Source organism: Colias eurytheme, chromosome 3 (assembly GCF_061535395.1).
Source record: "Colias eurytheme isolate Ceu_HAF_F1 chromosome 3, ilColEury1 Martin Lab GWU primary, whole genome shotgun sequence".
NCBI lineage: Eukaryota > Metazoa > Arthropoda > Insecta > Lepidoptera > Pieridae > Colias > Colias eurytheme.
The window spans coordinates 740,300-762,618 of NC_142982.1; the positions used below are offsets into that span (position 1 = coordinate 740,300).

General features: G+C 39.0%; 2 protein-coding genes across 2 annotated transcripts in view; one reads left to right on the forward strand and one right to left on the reverse strand.

Moving 5' to 3' along the window:
* The window catches only part of crb (cell polarity complex component crumbs), a 53,452-nt gene that overhangs the window by 8,034 nt on the left and 23,099 nt on the right, over nucleotides 1-22,319 (reverse strand). Inside the window, exons 8-33 of the mRNA XM_090119145.1 lie at nucleotides 22,154-22,276; nucleotides 21,628-21,770; nucleotides 20,770-20,983; nucleotides 20,268-20,339; nucleotides 19,791-19,919; nucleotides 17,508-17,611; nucleotides 16,944-17,147; nucleotides 16,468-16,609; nucleotides 12,214-12,321; nucleotides 11,877-11,999; nucleotides 11,362-11,510; nucleotides 10,785-10,980; nucleotides 10,329-10,518; nucleotides 8,807-8,986; nucleotides 8,172-8,394; nucleotides 7,485-7,727; nucleotides 6,877-7,089; nucleotides 6,358-6,634; nucleotides 5,851-6,022; nucleotides 5,114-5,255; nucleotides 4,788-4,880; nucleotides 4,080-4,390; nucleotides 3,637-3,741; nucleotides 3,197-3,325; nucleotides 2,586-2,854; nucleotides 1,476-1,633 (exon numbers count right to left, since the gene is read on the reverse strand). Coding sequence (XP_089975271.1) covers nucleotides 1,476-1,633; nucleotides 2,586-2,854; nucleotides 3,197-3,325; nucleotides 3,637-3,741; nucleotides 4,080-4,390; nucleotides 4,788-4,880; nucleotides 5,114-5,255; nucleotides 5,851-6,022; nucleotides 6,358-6,634; nucleotides 6,877-7,089; nucleotides 7,485-7,727; nucleotides 8,172-8,394; nucleotides 8,807-8,986; nucleotides 10,329-10,518; nucleotides 10,785-10,980; nucleotides 11,362-11,510; nucleotides 11,877-11,999; nucleotides 12,214-12,321; nucleotides 16,468-16,609; nucleotides 16,944-17,147; nucleotides 17,508-17,611; nucleotides 19,791-19,919; nucleotides 20,268-20,339; nucleotides 20,770-20,983; nucleotides 21,628-21,770; nucleotides 22,154-22,276 — 4,412 coding nt within the window. The remainder of the gene's footprint in view (nucleotides 1-1,475; nucleotides 1,634-2,585; nucleotides 2,855-3,196; nucleotides 3,326-3,636; nucleotides 3,742-4,079; nucleotides 4,391-4,787; nucleotides 4,881-5,113; nucleotides 5,256-5,850; nucleotides 6,023-6,357; nucleotides 6,635-6,876; nucleotides 7,090-7,484; nucleotides 7,728-8,171; nucleotides 8,395-8,806; nucleotides 8,987-10,328; nucleotides 10,519-10,784; nucleotides 10,981-11,361; nucleotides 11,511-11,876; nucleotides 12,000-12,213; nucleotides 12,322-16,467; nucleotides 16,610-16,943; nucleotides 17,148-17,507; nucleotides 17,612-19,790; nucleotides 19,920-20,267; nucleotides 20,340-20,769; nucleotides 20,984-21,627; nucleotides 21,771-22,153; nucleotides 22,277-22,319) is intronic.
* On the forward strand, nucleotides 12,830-15,913 carry LOC149909290 (nitric oxide-associated protein 1). Its single transcript, XM_090119117.1, has 3 exons — nucleotides 12,830-13,829; nucleotides 14,300-14,417; nucleotides 14,702-15,913. The coding sequence occupies exons 1-3, from the start codon at nucleotides 12,970-12,972 to the stop codon at nucleotides 15,881-15,883; spliced, it is 2,160 nt and encodes a 719-aa protein (XP_089975243.1). The 5' UTR covers nucleotides 12,830-12,969; the 3' UTR covers nucleotides 15,884-15,913.

Below are 22,319 nucleotides of genomic sequence, written 5' to 3' on the forward strand. Positions count from 1 at the left end.
TCCCAACATATGTCGTCCTATTTCACTTGTGACTTCTTCATTAAAAGATTATTATTTTATACTAAAAGAGTAAATTAATGGTAATCATTCAATTTGTACCAAATTGCACTCCTATTTTAGTACTAGTAGCTATATAACAATAAAAAAATGGCAACTCTTTAGAATTAAATCTGCATTGGATGAATTTTATATATTTATATCCGGCAATAATGTACATATTTTAAAAGTTCTCACATAACTTAAAATTACAGCCCATCTTAACCTAAATCTACTTAAACACTACCAGCCGTACAAATAAACGAGTTATAACATTTTATGCAAAGAATAAACTAAGAATAAGGAAAAATCATACAAATAAACACGAAATAAACGTAACCTAGTATAACTTCGTAATAAGTATTCATACTAATGCTATTCCGTCCTTATTACGGCTACCACCCTAGTATAAGTCTGACATAACCGAGGTATAACATATCTTTTAGTACATTGTGCTGTGTTTTACAAGTTTTAGAAGCAATTTTCAATCTAAATTTGAGATAATAGCAATGAGAGTAATACGAGAAGTAGAAAAAGTTGAGCAAATTAATAATTTCATTACGTACCTATTGAAATGGAAAATTTTGTATGAAATGTCAAAATATACGAAATTATGAAAAACCATTTTGATATTTATAATGATTTATTTATTTACAACATGCGCCAAACCATACATACATAAAACTTATTTCTAAACTTATCACAATAATATACACTTTCGTTGAAAATATAAATCTTCTAAGCCTGGAGTTGTATGTTTTGAGTACCAGTTATTTGGCAACTCTCTATCTCAAGGTGGGTTTATCTTCTGTTCTCCAGATATTGGATAGCGTTCTCTTTCATTTGCCTGCATATTTAATGATATATTTAAATTATTTCCAATAAATATTTAAAAAATAAATAAACAGAACATCGTATGATGAAACTTCACAACAAATTCGACGAAGTCAAACGAGCGTCAGCAAAATGACAGCACCAAGGCTTAACCGTAGACAATTTCAATGTTTTTCATAATTTTGTGAATGAATTGCGACGTTGCCGCTTTGCGCCTATTGCATAGCGTGAGCATAGTTACATCGACGTTATTCCAAATTTATTTGTAAGAAATTATGACATCCTTATTCTTTATTTATTCTTATCATATCTATGCATTGCATAAGGTTTGAATAAGCAAGTTTTTATTTGTACGGCTGTACATTAAATTTAAACCTTTAGGTATATATTTTGAAGTGAAACTTCTTTATCGGGGTTGGACAAAATTTAGTGTAACATTTTTTCGTTACGCGCCATCTTTTTCTTATCCCTACCACGCGTGATTCGACGTATTTCTGTAAAGTTGCATATAGTAAATTATTTTTTTAAAAATACGGTCATAAAGAAGTTTCACTTCTTACGTGTGTACACTAGTACACGCACACATTTTTTTTTATTTATCTTACCATAGGCGTGGTGGAAGCCACCTTCGGTCGTGGCGTGGAGGCATGCCTTAGACCACCCAGCGTGATCAGACCGCGCGTCACGAGTGTCTGCCACGCTGCCACGTCGATACTGTCTGTTAGACTCACTTCTTCGTGACCGTCTGAGTCTACGAATGCACCTGTGGGAAATGAATAATTTATAGTGCTGTTGAATTATTTATTGCACGCCTCATAAGCGAAGCGTTGAGGTGGGTACTACTGTCACTTCGCGCAAAACATCTGATTTTTCAAACTTAAAATGTCTTTATGTATCATACATTGCACTTGTAAGATAATACATACACACACATATTAAGAAAAAACACTATTTTTAACATCCATGATATTTTTGATGTCATTTTTGTTATTTAAACTAGTTAATAAACAGTTTAAAAAAGTTCTGTCTTGGACGTCCTTGTGTCTGTATGTGCGGAGGATTTTCTTGTTAACACGATAGCGACCGAAATACTTTATTAATCGAGTCTTTTTTTTTCTCTTACGCTTGAGTATGCTCAGGAATAGAACCCTTTCATTTTTCAGGGTCTGATTCGATGTGGTTTAATTGTTATTAAATAAACAAAAATAATAATTAATAAATAATTATTAAAAAAAAATTATGAGGCGTGCACTTTTGGATTTTCCAAATTATTTGTTAATGCAATGAAATATTTTATGCAAATTTGTAAAGAATAGGTTAAAGTGTCTTGAATAAAGTATAATATTGAATTATCGTGACAAAATATTTTCCCAAAGAATTTTCTTTTTGGTACAAAAAAGCTACTTTACAACTTTTCATTTTATGGTAAATTAAAATCAAATATTTCATAAATACTTTTAAAAGACATTTAATATGACTTCAAAGGTTTTTGAGTTTATGTGTCAATTTTGAACGTCTAAAAGTTCTGTTAGCAAATATCACTATAACTAATAATATGTTTTAATACTAATACTAATATGTTTTAATTGTTATATTTAATTATTGTTACAAGTGTAGGTTTATAATTGTTTGCATGTTGGTAATTTCACTATTTCTAAATGTTGGAACGTCCAGTTAGCGGACCAAATAATAAAAAAAAAACTATTTACACTCACCTCTGATCTGGCCTTCCACGAAGGTCAGCCTCAACGTGGTCCACTGCAAATGATCTGTTCTGGACCGCAACGTCCTCAACGCGGGTAGACCCCCAAGCCTCCACTGCACAGTAGCTTGCCCCCGGTACACGCCCACACTGAACCACATTGCTCCTGTACTTGAGCTAGTGGTGTTCCTCTCCCCCTCCCCCTCTACGTCGGTTGTTCCCTCCCCCTCCTCGGTGTCCTCTTCTAGTTCCGCGCGGAACAGCGTGCCGCCCACTTTGCTCCTGTGGATGGAATGATTCGTTAAAAAAATGATGTTGCATGTGTGAATGCATAATGATTGTTTGCGTGTTTGTGTGAATGACGTAACACACTCACTGAATTACATATTTAAAAATCACTTTGTCAATAATTGTGCGTATGTTAGCACGAACATGTCGTTTAGCATCAGTATGCATCTACGAGAGTGTGAGTGCGTGTAAGTGCATGTGTATGCATGTAAGTGTGTATATGTGCGCGCGTATATGTGTGCGCACGAATGCGTGGATGTGATCACGTATGTGTATATTGCTCGTGCGTGCGTATGAACATGCTCGTGTTCACGTGTGTGTGTGTGTGAGTGTCACCTGTAGGTGATGGTGAGCGAGTGCGGCGGCTGCAGGCGGTCGGCGAGCGCGTCGGCGGCCGGCGTGCGCAGCGTGTAGCTCAGCGTCGTGTTCACACCGTCGAACGTCGCGTTCGATACGCACTCGTACCTGCGCACGCGCAATTTTAACATTAAAATCGATTGAAGATTCATCGGTAAACGAAATCGCCTCAAAATTGTCAAAATTTGACAAAATTTGGGACCAAACTTTGCACGTAAAGCACTTGCTTTCAAATGTAAAAAAAATGTCATCAAGTTCGGTTCATCTAGTGAAAAAACAAACTAGTGGAATTGAGATCCTCCTCCTAATTTTCAAGTCTGTTGATGAAAGGATAATAAAGATCTTCAAAGATAAAATTGAACAGTATTACAACGACATCAAAAATCAAAGTTAGTTAATTTCTATACTAATAAACTTACCCTCTATCAAGATTTCTACAATGTGAGTTGAGCGGGCAACCCTGCAGCTGACAGAATTCCACCTCGTCGCACTGCTTGCCTTTGTAACCGCGCGGACATGTACACCTACAAACATACAAACACGATTAAGTGTCGGAAAACAAATATAACAGTTGTACTTCTTTTCTCTAGCAGTTCTTTATTTTAGAATAGGATTTCAAATATAAAATACACTTCGTGATAAAAAAGGAAAAAACCATTGGAGAATATATAGAACAAATCATCCCGTTACACGCACTACTGCACTATACCATCAACTCAAACATCTATTAATTATTCAATTATAAACACGTTTGAATCAACATAACCTAATTCTATCATGAAAACAAAAATTTCCATTACTGTATTTCTATCTCAAAAAAACAAATCACCCCATATTCTTTTTTATTACACTTTTTACTCACGTATAATCATTCCAAGTGTTAGTGCACGTCGCGTTATGGTGACAGGGGGTGGAAGCGCACACGTCATCAGATACCACACCCCTCAGCACCCCCTGGGGGTCCAGCTCCACCTCCCCGAAGGGCGGGGGGAGGACCACCCCTTCAGCCCTCAGGGGGAAGAACTCCACCACGGTGACGTTCACCCCGTTGGAGATCTGGACGTCTTGGATCACACCCTTGAAGTATTCCGCGTCATCTGCTTCAGGGTAGGGGGGTGTGGAGTTCGTGGCTTCAGGGAATACGGGGGTTGGTGGCCCGCCTAAATAGAGTACCTATGATGGAAATAAAAAAATTGGTTGTCTGTAAAGTCGGTTTACTGACGATAGTTGAACGTGACAACGTCCGATTGTGCTTCTTTGTCGCTCGTTCCGCGCTCTCGCTTGCACTTCAAGCCTTACATGGAACGCCTCAGAGCGAGGTAACGCCGCATGAGTCATGTTTTTTCGTGCGTGCAGCCGGCTCAATCGAATTATAAGACGTTGTCACGTCAAAAAGTAAAAGTACTATAAGCAAAGTGCCTTGAGAGAAATTAAAAAAATATTCTCTTACAAAAATTTAGTCAGAACACAACTCTCTTTCGATAACATTTTCTACCAAACTGACTGTCAGGAAAAGTGTATCAAAAATAGCCTTTTCTGATCACAAAGTTTTTAACAAATTCATATTTACCTGCGCGTCAAGTTGTTTGGCAGCCGAGATCGATTTCCTAAAGTACTCCGTTCCATTCAATTTCACTTGTACTAGTGTTGAATTTCGCACCACCTACATAACATAAATAAAAAAAATACATAAATTTACAGGATTTGCTTGGTGTTGCGATTGACTGTAGGTCTTATGTCAAAAACCAAACTGTTTGTCTGTCTTTTAACATCATAAACATCAAACTAAATTTTGTGAGCATGAACTTATTAAATCGCACATATTATCAAAAGTGGAATTTTTAAATACAAATAAAATTGAATTATTCCATTTATTAAGTTACGATTTAAGCCCACCTGTATAAGATGCAGGTGTCCATTATCCAGCCGAGTTCCCCCAACAGTGTAGTCTTCAGGCGTATGATTGAAGCGCAGGTGGACCAGCAGCTCACCCCCATTTAGTGACGCACCTACGAGTGTTTCATCTGTTCCACCGAACCTAGAAATAATTGTTTATTTATTTATTTATCAATTCTTTATTGCACTTAAAGAGAATAAAAAAGAAATACACACTTAAATATAGCTTAAACTAAGTACAAATGGCGGTCTTATCGCTTTAGAGCGATTTCTTCCAGACCTTTGGTACAGTAGAGGAAAAAGTATAAAATAAAATGTTATTAAAAATATGAATAAAAATTGTCAATAAGGGAGAAGTTTTGTGATATTGTAATTATAGTAAACATATTAAATTATGGAACAGTTTTCTTTTAATAAAAAAAATAGCGTGTGTGTCATGCACACGTGTCAGAAGTGAAACTTCTTTGGCAAGATCCAAAAATACCAAAATCGTCACCTAACTACATGTCGTGACGGTATTGCCATGACGCAACCTTGAAATTTTACTCTCAACGCGCCTTAAGAAATTTCACTTATTATTAAATTTGATGTACATATTTTTCTATAGAACGTGTGTTATGTGACGTCATTTGACCTATTCGTGTACTCAGTTCGATAACTTTTTCAATTCTTGAGCTATTTCACTGGTTCTTTCACATATTTTTATATTTTTTTTTAATTTTTCGCCTCAATCTCACCTAGCGGATCCGGAGCCGAGGTAGAATATCTGTCCCGTGGGTTTGCGCGTGCGTATGAACATGGAGATGTCGAGCGCCGCGTGCACAGCGCGCCGGGCTGCGTCGCGCACTTGCACGCGGACTACGGAATGCGGGACTGCGGCCTCTTGACCGAACGTCGCTGCTGTGTAGTCTGTGGAATATAAAATATTTATGTAGAAAAAAGCAAGGAAATTTCTCTGAATATGTCACGAAAAAAAATTGCAAACAAATTCCTATGTGTAAAAAAAAACATCACAAGAACCTTTTCGAAAGTCCACTAATAAGACAACCACTGAAAATCAGTGTATTGAACTGAGTGGCAAGCCTATTGTGCATATATTTAAGTTACTTGTCTTTTTTTTTATGTATCCAGAATAAACGTATTTCATTTCATTTCATAAGAGATTCATCTTTTTCTACTTGACCAAATCACTACAATTTTCTACACCCCAAAATAACCATTGCTATATTTACACATATACTCACTATATTGACAAGTGTGCCCCAAGTAAGGCCTGGGGCAGGAGCACACAAACGTAGTCCACGCGTCCTCACAATGCCCCCCCGACCTACACGGGTTGGGTTCGCACTGCGGAGTGCGAGGGCAGGATGCCCTCACCCCCTGGAGCACTACCCGTGCCCCCTCCCCCTCCTCATCCTCCCCCTCCCCTTCTGGTTCTGGTTCGGCGTCTTCTGCCCAGTCTGTGCCGATCCGTTCTGTGCTGAACTCAGGGGTTGTTCCGTTGGAATCTTCGGGGAGAACCTAGTAAAGGAATAGTAGATATGAATAACAATTGTAAACTGTTTTGCATAGTAGATTTTTGAATACATTAGAAAACTTTTTTTAATACATTAGCTATGGAATAAGCATCGTTCTATTTTTAAGATTTTAAACCTCCAAGACGGGGACGGAATGGGGAATAGTTTATTCATTTTTCATTAATTGTTCACAAAACCACATTTTTATATGAAATATAACATTATTATATATGATTTATATCTCACCCAATGCTGATTAACGACCACATCTTGAAAACACCCCACAAAGAAGTTCGGTCCATGCGTCAACGTCGCATACGAAGACCCCGCTGTCCCCAGTCGAGTTGACGGGAATGACGTCACACTTGCGTTGAACGCTTCGTTCTGACTTATTGGATATATTGTTTGTTCCTCGTTCGCTGATAGGACTACGTGTGAGGAGTTTATTGTTACGAACACCTGAAAGGGATTGTGTAGAATAGGTATTTTAATAGAAAATGGTGTAGTACCTGTGGGTGTAAGTACTGTTGTACTAAGTAATTCCGAAAACAAATAGCAAGAATGCGAATATAAATGGTAAAATTAAAATGAATTTATTAAAACTTGCTGGTATATTTGTAAAATTTTATAGTGAAAAAAAAGGGTAAAAAAGTAACGTTTAATGTGTCCAGATTTTTTTTCACACACTTTTATTTCTGTTAAAATGTTCGTCTTTATACAAATTGTTAACTAAATTGGTCTCGACAAAACCAAATAATCTCCCATCTGTTTATTAAGTTATACAACAAATTCCAATTCTCTATACACACTCCCAAAATCCCAAATTCTTTAATCATAACACTACAAATACCAACCTTCTGCCAATTACTATCATTCAAGCTGGACCCAATGAACACGCCTTCCCATTTATTCAATAGACTCGAGTGCAAGTTCAGTCTGCCATTCGACAGCTCCAGGAAGAAGTAAGTAAGACCTCTGCCCATGGCCAGTAGACCATTGCCCAGGGTCGTCTTGAACCGGAACGATATGTCGTAACCCTCCTCCCGGGATGTGTTGACTTCTACGTAGCTGCTCTTTTCTAGCGACATTGTTGTTATCTGTGGAGTCAAATATAAGGAAGAGATTGGATATTAATTTTCCAGTTATTGTATTTTCTATATCTGGAAAAATGTTGTGGAAAAATTCACGTTTAATAGCCGATATAATATATTGTTCGTCATCAAAGAAATGTTTTAATATGTATTGATTGATATAAAAAAGCCATGCATTGAGCATCTTATTATTGATTGTCAATTTTATTAATATTAAATTCATAAATAATGTCGATTAATAACAATTTTCAGGTCGTAAATGAAACCAACTCAATGTATTATCTTTTTCTGGGATTACTTGGTAGGGACACATGTGACGTTTGCACGTATTTTCGTGCGTGTGTGCGTGCGTATTTGCGTACAAGTTTGCGTGCATCTATGCGTATGTGTTTATGTGTGTGCGGGTGAATGTCCGCATGTATACGCGTGCCCATGTGTGTGTGCGGGCACCTTCTCGCAGGTGGTGCCGTAGAAGCCGGGCGCGCACGAGCAGTTGAACCGGTGGTCGGTCTCGTGCGCCAGCCAGGGCAGGCAGGTGCCGCGGTGTGCGCAGGGCGCGCTGTCGCAGCCGCGCAGCTCCACGGTGCAGTTGCGCCCGCCCCAGCCCGCCGAGCACGCGCACTCGTACGACGCGTGCCGGTCGTAGCACCGCCCGTGCCCGCACGGCGCGTACCTAGAGCAAAAACACGATTTTACAGGGTGAAACGTTATTATTAGGTAATCTGGTACGTGATATCGAAAAATGAAGAAAATAACCGAAATTGATGAAAAACTGCACCATGTCATCAAGTCACATTTAATTTACATTCTATACACAAGGTTTTTGAAACAATAATATTATACCTAAATTTAACATACAAATACACGACTTTCAATACACAGATCATTCGTTTCAAATCCGGCTCGAAGGACCACCTTATATACGGGCCTTTATTACGTAAACTAAGATAATATCTGACTCTAGCATCAGGAATATTTTTCGGTACAATATTGCTCAATCTCCCCTTGCATTTAAACAACCCATTCACACATACTACATTAATCGCCTAAAAGACTTTAAACGAGAAAAATATATGTATACGCACCTCAAACACTCATTAATCTCGATCTCACAATGCTCCCCCTCGTACCCGGGCGCGCAGTCGCAGCGGTACTTGCCAATCCCATCTATACACGTCCCGTGACCGCAAGGAGATGACACACACTCGTCGATGTTTGTCTCGCAACGCGCGCCCGTGGTACCCGTCACGCATACGCACTCGAAACTGTGGGATAATTTCATAGTTTTATAGCCCTCAAATTCTTTATAAATGAGAAAGTTTTAAAGATAAAAAAATCGATCACGTAGTGTGATAATGTTAAGTTGAACAACATTATAAATGTGAAAGTATTCGTCTGTCTTTCATGTCGTCAAGTAGCGATGTTATGGTATTTAGGAGGCTTAAAAGTGGCAAAAATTTTTAAATTAGTATAAAATCCGAAAGAATTATAATACATATGTAAATTATAATAAGTAAATGTGGAAGAGTCTTAACGTCGTCAAATAGCGATTTCATGATGTTATGGAAGCTAAAAAGTGACACAGGCTACTTCTTATCGCAGTAAAACATCTCATTTCGATATGATGCACGTTTGCATCACTCCAAAATCTATAAATCCCAATAGCTATCGCTATATTGTTTGAGTGCGTGCGTTCTTACGTGCGTGTGTACTTGAGTCTGCGTGCGTGTGCATGCGTGTGCGTGCTTGTGAGTGCGTGCGTGTGCATGCGTGTGCGTGCTTGTGAGTGCGTGCGTGCCTGTGTGTGTGTATGCTTGTGTTCACGCATGAGTATGCATCGCTCACCCGCCGGCGCTCTCGATGTCGAAGGGCTGGTAGAAGGCGGGCGGCAGCAGCATGTGCGGCTGCGGGCCGACCTGCAGGGGCGGAGCGCCGGGCCCCCGGTACAGGCTCGCGTTGTGTGCTCACTCACCCGCCGGCGCTCTCGATGTCGAAGGGCTGGTAGAAGGCGGGCGGCAGCAGCATGTGCGGCTGCGGGCCGACCTGCAGGGGCGGAGCGCCGGGCCCCCGGTACAGGCTCGCGTTGTGTGCTCACTCACCCGCCGGCGCTCTCGATGTCGAAGGGCTGGTAGAAGGCGGGCGGCAGCAGCATGTGCGGCTGCGGGCCGACCTGCAGGGGCGGAGCGCCGGGCCCCCGGTACAGGCTCGCGTTGTGTGCTCACTCACCCGCCGGCGCTCTCGATGTCGAAGGGCTGGTAGAAGGCGGGCGGCAGCAGCATGTGCGGCTGCGGGCCGACCTGCAGGGGCGGAGCGCCGGGCCCCCGGTACAGGCTCGCGTTGTGTGCTCACTCACCCGCCGGCGCTCTCGATGTCGAAGGGCTGGTAGAAGGCGGGCGGCAGCAGCATGTGCGGCTGCGGGCCGACCTGCAGGGGCGGAGCGCCGGGCCCCCGGTACAGGCTCGCGTTGTGTGCTCACTCACCCGCCGGCGCTCTCGATGTCGAAGGGCTGGTAGAAGGCGGGCGGCAGCAGCATGTGCGGCTGCGGGCCGACCTGCAGGGGCGGAGCGCCGGGCCCCCGGTACAGGCTCGCGTTGTGTGCTCACTCACCCGCCGGCGCTCTCGATGTCGAAGGGCTGGTAGAAGGCGGGCGGCAGCAGCATGTGCGGCTGCGGGCCGACCTGCAGGGGCGGAGCGCCGGGCCCCCGGTACAGGCTCGCGTTGCTGCGCTCGAGGCACACGCCCTCGTGCTTGCACGGCGCGCTCTCGCACTCCAAGATGTCGATCTCGCAGTTCTTGCCTGGATAGCGTAACAATCAATTAACAACTAAAAACTAACTAACTATTGTTCGAAAAATTCACATTTATAGATCTGGCTATCGCATGAATAAAAGGGGAGGGGGGGGTATAACCCCCTCATAATTAAACAACAATTAAAAAGCATATTTATTATGAAGCATGGCATATAAGCATGGCCTCGCACGCGGGCCTGCTGTACCCCGTGCCCGTGCAGTTGCACGTGAAGCTGTTCAGTGGGCCCTGCAGGGTGTGTGCGGGTCACTTTACCTGTGAACCCCTGGTGACACACGCAGTGGTAGTCGTTCAGCTCGTCGATACACGTGGCGGCGTTGCGGCACGGCTGCGGCGCGCACTCGTCGATGTTGGCCTCGCACGCGGGCCCGCTGTACCCCGTGCCCGTGCAGTTGCACGTGAAGCTGTTCAGCAAGTCCTCGCAACGCCCCCCGTGCTGGCACGGCTCCGACTGCAAGTTAATACTTCATTTGACTATCTAAATAGTAGAAAAATGAACAAAAAAATCCAAAAAAAATGTGTCAGTTTCATTACAATCCCTAAATAAATGAAAAAATGATAAATAGCGTCTGCTTATCATGTGGAGGGATTGAGGATCCGTATGTTCCAAAAATGAACAATATTTTTCCTAAACAAAGAAAGAAAATCAACGAAACAGTAATAATATTTAAAATTTTCAATTCCACATCTGGTATCATAATATATTTTTTATACAAAACCCTAAATTCCTTAACCACTTTTGCTATTTCATTCACGTACAACCCAAAATTTCTCAATCCCAATGTCACATTTTCATTACCATAAAAAACATTAATAAAAGCTAGTGACGTACCTCACAATCATCGATATCGACTTCACAGCGCGGTCCAGTGAGGCCCTCTTGGCAAAGACAAGAGAAGCTGGCAATACCGTCTACACACGTGGAGCCAACGGCGCAAGGGTTCGCAGCGCATTCGTTTATGTTTACCGAGCAATCCTTGCCTAAAATTACAAAAATGCTTATAAATAACAAGTACAAGATAGCAGGATCAGTTTAAAGAAATATACAATAGAAGAAAAAATTGGGAAAACCAGAGTTCAGTATTTTTTAATAAAAAAACTAATTATATTTATAGGAAAGCGCCATCCATTCTCAACCTAATTATGACAACAACGTAATTCGTCAGTATTAATTGTGATGGCGCTAGATAATCTATATAAAGCAAGCAAAAAATATTTTTTTAACTTTACGACATCACCTGACTGAGGAAAACAATTAAAAATAGATGTTAACATTGTTTCACATTAAGTAACTACTCTAAAATTTAAGATAATCACTATAATCATGAACAATTACACTGTACCGACCTTCGAAACCCTCCACGCACGTACACTCGTAGTTGTTCTCCAAGTTCTGACATGTCCCGCCATTTTTGCACGGCGACGAAAGGCACTCGTCTATATCTTGCTCGCAACCGTCGCCCGTGTAGCCTATTATAATAAAAAAATCAAAATTAAAAAAATAAAATGAAAAAATCGCGCAACCCATGTCTAGGGTTCGTAGTAGGTAGTCGGCCAAATAATAGCACTTTTGTAATAGATATAAAATAAATAAAGTACCTAGATCAAAATAAATAATATTTTAAGGTCTCGAACAAAATTATTAAAAAAAAATTAATCAAAAAAGCATCTTATAGTACGGTACCTGGTTTGCAGTAGCACTGGTAGGATCCCGGGATATTGACGCACACTCCGTGATTACAAATCTTGGGCATCAACGCACACTCGTCTATATCTATTTCACAATATCGACCTAAAACAAAAATAAAAAAGGAATTTAAAATACGCATTTAAAAAGGTGATTTAAAAAGAAAATAAAATCAACCTTTAAAACGTAATAATAAGAACAGCAATAAGAAAAGCCAACGCATTTGTATAACAATAAAAACAAAAAAGTATTATTTAAATGAAGAGCGCATCTAAACTAAAGAAGTCATATCAATTTACATTAAACAGTTTACACAAGTGATTTAAACCTCGACGTGGACAGGTGAATCATACGCGAGACGACCGCAAGATATATTCAGTTGCGTGACGCATTTATGTTTACATTAAGTAAATAAATGTGTTATAATTAATAACAAATCAAATATTTTAATTATTTGTTTAATTAGCTAATATATTCAAATCGATATGGTATTAATTATTTATCAGTGTTAGTATTTGGCACAACACTACAGAACGTCAGAATGAAATGACATACGTCAGTACTAAATGACAAATGTCATATTGACACATCAAATGTACAAACTTTCATGTTCAGCCCATGTTCATGTTGATTGTTGATCTTTTAATTGAATTAATAAATAAAATATATAGTATGAATATCAGTGTATACAATTTAAAATTAGTGCCGCTTTAAAGAGAAACAAGAACCAATGTGCCGCACTAAAGTCTCAATATGATGTACTTATCGCGAAACGTTTTAAGGTTATGTCGTAAACAAAATACAATATATGTGAATTTCAATCACACGTATCCCGCAAGTGAGGCGAAAAGTAATGAAAAAAGTGGAAACAATAAAAGATTTAAAGTATTATTAGACGAAAATAAGAATAAAATAGTTTTCAACTCGTATTTAGACCACGAAAAGTTAGGGTTAGGTTACTTTCGATATCATTTAAAAACGATCACAAGAGCTAAGAAAAATCAAAGAAAACAATTTGAGGAGAAAAGTTTACCACCATTACCAGTATCATTGAAATATTACGTCGATAATAATAGACTGTTAAAAGAAAAATCGATTGAAGATAGCGACGACATAACTAAAAGTTCCGTGTTTCAATTGCCGTACGCTACATCGACGCCCATAGACATTTGTGATGAAAATGAAACCTTAGCCGATAAGAAAGACGTAAATGTGCCTGAAAAAGAATTTGAAAATACGCAAAGCATCGAAACTGAAGAATATGACCGCTCAAATATGAGCAAATGGATGACAAACTACGAACATTTTGATGACACAAAATTAGCTGAGGACTATGATGAGGAAGAAATTGATAACAAATGGACAGAACACTACGGAACTCCAGATCCCACAAGTGGTATAAGTAATGTGCCATGTGGAGGCTGTGGTGCACTGTTACACTGCAGTGATCCTGGTATCCCCGGTTATTTACCAAGCGAGATATATAAAAGTTGCAGTAATGAAGCATTAAAGACTACTGAATGCCAGCGATGCCATTTTCTCAAGGAATACAATATTGCGTTGGACGTCACTGTGCAAGCTGAGGAATATGAAAGATTGCTACAATCTATCAGGTATTCTATAATTTTTGTTAATTTTCTTATATAAAAAGTTGTGAATTGTATTAAATCCGCAATTCATGAATAATATTTGTCTAGCAACATATTTGAATATTTAACTTAAAACTTCTTGTTTTCTTGATTATGCTTATTGAATTATTCTTGCCCAAGAAACATTTGAATAAAGTTTGTAATATTGTTGATTAACTGCAGCACGGTATTATTACTCCCTTGATAAATTTTTACACTATATAAGTTATCATTAGCAAATATAATATCATTATTATGTGATAATAATCTCCCCACGTCACAAGTTTTCTTAGTGTGGGAGCTATTTTTAAAACTTTTGTATAATAAGCTAAAGCAAAAATTTCCTGTATTGTTAAATTACAATGTTTTTGCTGAGATAAAGTACTTATATAACTAGTTATTATAATATCACTGTGAAATAAAGATTTTTCATAATAATATTTTGCATTTTCTAGGTATGTGAAGTCACTGGTAGTACTCATGGTGGATTTACTCGATTTCCCGTGTTCCATTTGGCCGGGTATTGTTGATGTTATAGGAAAAGAGAGACCCATTTTCCTTGTGGCTAATAAGGTATTTTTTTACAAACTGATGAACTTTTTAACATCTTTAATTCTATTTTGATGCTATTTTAAGTATGAGTGGTAAAAACTTGTATTTTATTGAGGCTAAGGAAAAAATGTATTTTTATGTGACAAATTCATGACTGATGATTATTAAGATTATTGAGAGATGGTTTTGAGAATGCATATTATGTAGTCATTTTTTGATATTTTTAGAAATAAATTAGTTACATTTACTCATAAACTGAAATATATAAAATACATATTTTAGTTATGGTTCTTCTTTATTTCCAGGTTGACTTACTTCCTGGTGACAGTGTTGGCTATTTGAAAAGGATCAAAGAATCCCTAATGGCAGAAGTTAAAAAGACGAAACTGGGCGAAGGCAATATAAAATATGTAGGATTGATCTCAGCTAAAACTGGATATGGTGTAGAGGACTTAATATCGGCTATGTTTAAAACATGGCTATACAAGGGAGATGTCTTCCTAGTTGGTTGTACTAATGTTGGAAAGAGCTCACTGTTCAATGCACTATTACAGTCAGATTATTGCAAAGTACATGCAGTTGATATTGTCAAAAGAGCAACTGTAAGCCGATGGCCAGGAACTACTCTTAATTTACTCAAATTCCCTATAAACCGACCTTCAGCATGGAAATTACAACAACGGAGAAATAGATTACAATCCGAGGCACATTTACTAAAAGTTGAGAAGGAAATAAGAAATGCCCAAGTTCAAGACAAGAAATTTACGGAAGCTCCATCATTGATTGGACATATTGGCCGGACATTTGCAGATTACGAATTATTACAAGACAATATTCTGGAGAAACGTCAACCTGTAAAGGTTTTGGATGATAAACATGAACTTTTCGTAAAAAGCAAATGGCTCTATGATACACCAGGTGTGATACATCCGGATCAGGTTCTACCACTGCTGAGTACTGAAGAATTATTACTAACAGTGCCAAAGAAACTGATCAGACCTCAAACATATTACTTGAAGAAAGGGTATACATTCTTTATCGGAGGTTTAGCGCGTGTCGATCTTGTGGACTGTTTAGCGCCTTGTCGATTTACGATATTCTGCTCCGAATGCCTACCTATAACCGTAGTTAAAACCGATGACGCTGATGAGGTATATGAAAAATTTGTTGGCACAGAGTTGTTCGCGGTGCCGACTGGTGATATGGAAAGACTGAAAAAGTGGCCTGGGCTGAAAAGTGGTAGTGTGTTGGAGTTTACTGGTGAAGGGCCAAAGTTATGTTGCGGGGACATTGTATTGTCGTCGATCGCGTGGGTGGCGGTGACAGCTAAACCGGATACGTTCTGTGAGATTGTAGCATGGACACCAGAAGGCAGAGGCATTCATAAACGATACCCGTCAGTGTTACCGCACTCTGTTAACTTGAGAGGGAAGCGGGTAATAGACACACCCGCTTATAAAGTTGGCAAAGTGTTTGTAGAAGAATGATGTATTGAATATTAAATGTTTAAAAGTTTATGTGTTGTCTTTTATTTACCTATTATTGTTCAAATGCTATCCCTAAATCAATTAACTCGTCTTAAATTTATTATAACCTATAAATAAAACGCAAAAAAGACAATCAAAGTATAAAACAAGTTAAATTAAAATGATAACATATTCATCTATTTGTCTAAGGAGGTCATAACTTACCTTTTTCGAACTGTATATATAGAAAAATAATGTGTAATTTGTAAATTGTATGTAGTTGAACCAACAGCAATTTCTAGTTGTGAGTGTATGTGTGTGAGCATACATAATATAACCTATGTAATTAGTAGTGCGTTAACACCATCTGAATATGTCCGTAAATACGTGTGCTGTAGTTCGTGAATGTATTGTGTGTATGTATAAACGTATAAATGCACACACACATAGACTACAGGCTATGTGTGTGTGTGCGTTTATACGTCTGTGAGTGATTGAATGTGCTTTGTGTGGATGTATATTTGCTATGTGTGTGATTGTATGTGTATGATTGTGTCCATTTATATTATGTCTAGCTCTATGTATGTCTGTATGTGTGCACTCACCCGTGTGTCCCGGCTGGCACTGGCAGCGCGCACTGCCCCCGTCTAACACGAGGCAGGTGCCGTTGTGACAAGGGGATGAGGCACACGCAGACTCCGCCCCCGAAGCAACGCAGCGCCATGCACCGTTCTGTTCTACGCACTCCTGCGCAAACCATTATATCCATATCATTTTTTGTGTACAGTAAATATTTGTTTATATCAACAGGCAAATTGTATCGATTGACTTTACCCTTTTAAGTAAAAATTTTTAATGAAAACGCAATTTCATCAAACCACAAACAAAGCTGCGAGCAAATCTACCGATGCGAGCAGGTATTCCTGTATTATCTAAAACATCCTCAAACATTCACTGGTCCTTCGAGCCGGATCGCCTCACTGCCAACCTATCCACGCGAACACTATTTTACTTCTATTTCATCTAAAATCATACATGTACTGGTCCTTCGAGTCCGCTTCCAATTTGTTTATCTACCCACCTGTCGCTGCGGGCAAGGCTGTGCACGACAATCCAGCACCACCTCACAGGCCGCACCGCCGAACCCCGCGCGGCAATCACACCCGTCCGCACGACACGAGCCGCCGTTCGCACAGCGCGAGCACGCTTCGCCCGCGGTCTGTTCGCTCGCTTCGCAGCGCGGACCGGACCAGCCCGACTCGCACTCGCAACGGTAGCCGGTTGGCTGGTGGGAGAGATAAAAGTTGTCAAAAACGTTATTAACGATAACGATTGTTTATTTTTTTGTGTAGTACATATTTGAATGCAATTTAATAAATAAATTAATGTTAAATACGTAAGTAATTACGTATATCTTGCAAAATTTTTCAATAACAAAATTTCTTATATATCAAAATGTATAGATTTTTACAAATTTATCGTCTGTGTTTTTATCTCTTGTAAATAAAAATTTCTAGTATATTTGTTTATTTTTACAAAATTATAAGTAATTGTCATTGATATCAAATACTCACAACTTCTTCTTTTACACCATTTTAAATTAAAACCAAAAAAATAACAAATTCAATAAAAAATAACTACTCACAGTATCACGACACGCAGTTGCGTGCACGCACGGGTTGGAGGCGCAGCGCTCCGCCTTTAGCTCCGACAGGGCTTTGCCCGCGGGACCCACTTCGCAATATGTACCTGATTTACATCAATTATTTAATTATCTTGACAAGATGATTCATTAATTTATTTTAACAATACAGCTGCCACGTGAAACAATTATTTATTGAATTTAATCCTTCTCAATGTAAATTAATGCTCGTGTGAAAAAATAAATACAACTGTAGCAGTGTTTGTGAAACAGTTTCTCACTGGATATAAACAGCTCGAATTCACACACACTGCTAAAGAATTATTGCCATTTTTTAGCTTTCATTACTATCAACACACTGAATAAATTCTAAAGTCGTAAAATAAAACGATTTAAAATTTCTTAAGCGCAACTTTGTTACCTGAGAAATTCAGAATTAAAATAGAATATTATTTCTACAATAATCTATCAGATCACATCTATTTACTACCTACCACAGATATTAAAATTATTTCTATAACGCTAAAAACCCAACAGTAATGACTTTATACCATAAACAAAAATCATGCTAAACATTTATTAAAAAAACCTATTTAAATTCAATACAATATCCGATATAAAGGATTTTGACGGTTCAAATTTTCATGCTAGAAACAAACACACATTTAGTAGGTAACTATAATTATTCTTGTAGGGTACATAACTATTTGGATAATGTTTAAAAATCACATGCTTTGGTTATTCAATTGACAAAAATATCTTAACTTTCAAACTCACATGCGGTTTCCACATAACTAATTTATATTAATTAACAAAATCATTACTTAATTTAATTTACTTCTAAGAGCGTATACGCACTATGCGGGTAGCCGCATTGCGGGTAGCCGTCCGGCTGACCGCAAGCACAATTATGTACGTAATATTCATTTCTATGCGCACTGTGCGGTCTGCGGTAGCCGCATCGCAGTGCGCATAGAAATGAATATTACGTACATAATTGTCCTTGCGGTCAGCCGGACGGCTACCCGCAATGCGGCTACCCGCAAAGTGCGTATACGCTCTAACTCCTTAATTCTAAACACAACATTTAACGCATTATCTTCTTAATAAAACACTATAAAAAAACTCAAAACGAAACCAAACAAAAGCGAACCAATAACATGATGGAATATGAAAACGATAGAACATCTAATGGGCCCTCTTCACAATGGGCAGCGTTGGGCAAATAAAGCCAATCACGATAGGACCTAAATATCTATGATCGGCCGTCATTGTAATGTTTATTCATAATCGCCGTAAGGGTACTTTTCCACCAGATATGTTCGAGGATGCGTAGAGGGATGTGTTTGTAAACCAATAGTATCGCTTCAAACGCTAAATGAAACGATATGATTGGTTCTTTATACATCCATCACTACGCATCCTCGCACATCTCTAGTGGAAAAGCAGCCTAATGGCGGCAAACATCGACGATCATGTTGGGCCAACGCTGCCCATTGTGGAGATGGCCCATATCAAATAACAACCAATGACAATGAGACAGTAAAAGCTTCGACTCCACGACACCGAACATTCCAGAAGTTTCGAAACACGCAGTACCTTAATCCTAAATTGTTGCTCTTGAAAATAAAAATGGCTGAAAGGTGCGATTATATAAGATGCGCGCCGCTCGGCTGCACTGTGTAGATTAAATAAGTAAATTATACACAATTATACATTATACATAAATACGTGATATATTGAATATTGATATAAATATTTTGAACAGTATTTTTAAGTGTGCTTCATTGTGTTTTAAGGAACTAGTTTTTACTTACATAATAGAGTTTAAAGCAAATCAAATAACTATAAATATCAATTGTATTGTAACTTGTAAGCCTGTAGCGTATACCAAAACCTGTGTTTGACGTTAGAAATTAATCACGTCATCCGACGAGTATCTATCGATACAAAAAAGTAACGGTCTTACTAATAAAATGTTACCCATTCGCTTTGCAATGGATTAGTTATTGCAATAACCTGTCTTGTTTTTATGATTGACGTTTCATGTGAGCAAGAGCAGGACACAGCTTTGGTAGAAAATGGTAGAAATTTATCCATTGTTTAACTTTTTATTTGTAAGGCCGTAAATTTATAATACATATAGTAATGTAAATTGTATTATAACAGTTCAGTTAATGTACTCATACCACAAAAACTAGTCATCAATTCCAATTATCACTATTTTAAACAACCTTATACTATAACACATTTAAATCAATTTCACAAATATTAATTAATATTTACTTCTATAGGGCGGTGTGCATGTACAATTAAACCCGTCGTTCGTACGAGTGCAAGTGCCGCCATTTTGACACACGCCCGACTCGCACACGTTGTCTAAGGCGCTGCAGTTTGGTGATACTCCCGGTGCACCTGTTTGGAGATATTTATTTATTATGGGGTAGGGAATAGAGTAATAAGAAAAAAAATAAATGTGCGTATGAGATAACATTACAAGATATATCGTCATTTGAATTAGAACCTATAAAAAGATAGCATAACGTGTCGCGCGTTTTTCGAGCGGTCAGTTGTTGAGGGTTTTTTTTTTCTTTGACAAGATGACGTCGTCTTAAAGTATATTTTCAGAAAGAGGCAAACTTTAGAAATGAAAATGCGACAAAAGTTTTTATGGAGCAATGTGTTATTTATTAATGCGATATTTGTTTTTTTTTTTTTTAATTCTCCCGATACAAGTTTACTAAACAAACGACTACTACTTACCGAAATATCCAACATCGCACACGCACAGCACTTGCTTTGTGACGACCACGCCGGCTACCATGCCCGTCACACCTGCAATTAATGATACTGGTTAATAATAAATAGTATTGATAGACATTATACACGTGAATTTTGTTGTTTTTTTAAGGTTTTATTCTTTTTGTTTGGGTAAAATTTTATTTTCATTTGATTATTACATTTTTTATGGTCAAGACGTATAAACCTTGTTTTTGGGAGCTCACATGCACACACGCAGCGGAATCCACACCATTGGTTATGTGTTCCTAGTCTATTGCGCGCAGGTGTGAGAGCGGGACGCACGTACTAGATACAGCTAGTAACTGGACGCGGGGAGAAGACTCTAGCTAGTACTACTAGTATACTGCTAGTATACTCTAGCTAGTATATTGGCCATATTACCACGTTGCAACGCGCATGCGTGGGGTGCGGGGAGGGGGGGACGCACAAGCTACTTACTAAAGTGACATATTGAACATCATACCTTGTCTACAATGTGATCTCGGTGGGCACGCCATATCCGCGCACGCCCCGGCTGTGGGCGCGGCGGGGGTGGGCGCGGGGGGTGCGGGGGAGGCGGGGGCCACACACAGGGGCGGGGCGAGCCCACGTGCGCACACGCAGCGGAACCCCGCGCCGTTGTTCTCTTCCACGCACGCGCCGCCTACACCGCAAGGCCCGGAGGCGCATGCTGACATCTGTAATATAAAAAATATTGTATTTGTGCCTTATGATAATTTAAAGGTTAGAGAATGATATAAGATGTTTACCACGATAAAATATCTAACCTTAAAAATTTCTCCAACTTTGAATGGCGCTATATTTTTAAATCCTTTGATCAAAGCCGCAAAGTTAGTTTTCCCAATAGATATGTTGTCAATTCGCGCCGACACCAAACGGACGCTTATTTGCTTTTACGAAATTTTTTGTCTACCCGCAATAAGTTTATTGACGTGACAACGTCTTATAAATTGGTTTGCCGGGTGACACTTCAAGAAACTGCGTTACGCTCCGCTCACGTTATGCGCTCACAATGAGAGCGAGTGAGAAGCACGCGGGCATGGTTAGCCCGCCTAAGAGCGAGAGAGACAGACATAAAAATATAGTTGTCACGTAAAACTTTCGCCCGTATACCGACTTTACAGGCAACCAATTTTTTTTTTATTATCGTGTGAAATAATGAACTCTTAAAATGTTCTAAGTGCAAGAAACCAGTTACTGATTACATAATATGTTATTTTAAACACTTAAAATAACAGTAACGTTATTATGTAAGTTTTTTGTGCAGACCTGTAATACTATTTGTTTAGTATGTCTAAATAAACAAATAAATAAATATTACCTTATGACACCGCTCGCCGGTATACCCGGGCAGACACGCGCACACGTACGACCCGTACGTATCGTAGCACACGCCGTGCCCGCACACAGCACGCTCTTCCTCACACTCGTTGATGTTTGTTTCACAACGAGCACCCGTGTAACCTGCAAAAATGATAAAAAATATTTTAATTATCAAGTTTAAATGTGTTCGACAATTTTACGGATATTTTTGAAGTACAACTTCTCATCACGTCATGGAGAAAGGCGACGATTTTAGTACCTTTATGATGATGAATCTTGCCAAAAAAGTTTCACTTCTGACACGTGTGAGCACACACGCTCATTATTTTTGTTTATCAAACTACTTATGCCTATGGGAAAATCATAATTAAGTATGTGTATTTGAATTTCGCCAAACAATGAATACCAATAGATGGCGCTATTTTATAATTCAACTTTTGTAATAAGCCACTTTCTGTCAACCACGCGGGCAAAACCGTAGGTAACAATTAGTTAATAAATAAATAATCAGTGTTTTCACTTACCAGTGTTAGTACAATCACAAGTATAATTGTTAACAGCATCCACACATCTCCCCCCGTTGAGACACGCGGCGCCGGCCAGCGCACACTCGTCTATATCTGTTTCGCAGTTACGACCGGTGAAACCTGCGAATTAATTAGATTTGATGATATTTTTCAAGAATAATCT

Excerpts from the sequence above, each read along its gene's own strand:
- LOC149909290 (XM_090119117.1), top strand. The coding sequence starts at position 12,970 with ATGATGTACTTATCGCGAAACGTTTTAAGGTTATGTCGTAAACAAAAT. Across the intron at positions 13,830-14,299 it reads AGATTGCTACAATCTATCAG|GTATGTGAAGTCACTGGTAG; the intron begins GTATTCTATAAT and ends TGCATTTTCTAG. Across the intron at positions 14,418-14,701 it reads TTTTCCTTGTGGCTAATAAG|GTTGACTTACTTCCTGGTGA; the intron begins GTATTTTTTTAC and ends CTTTATTTCCAG.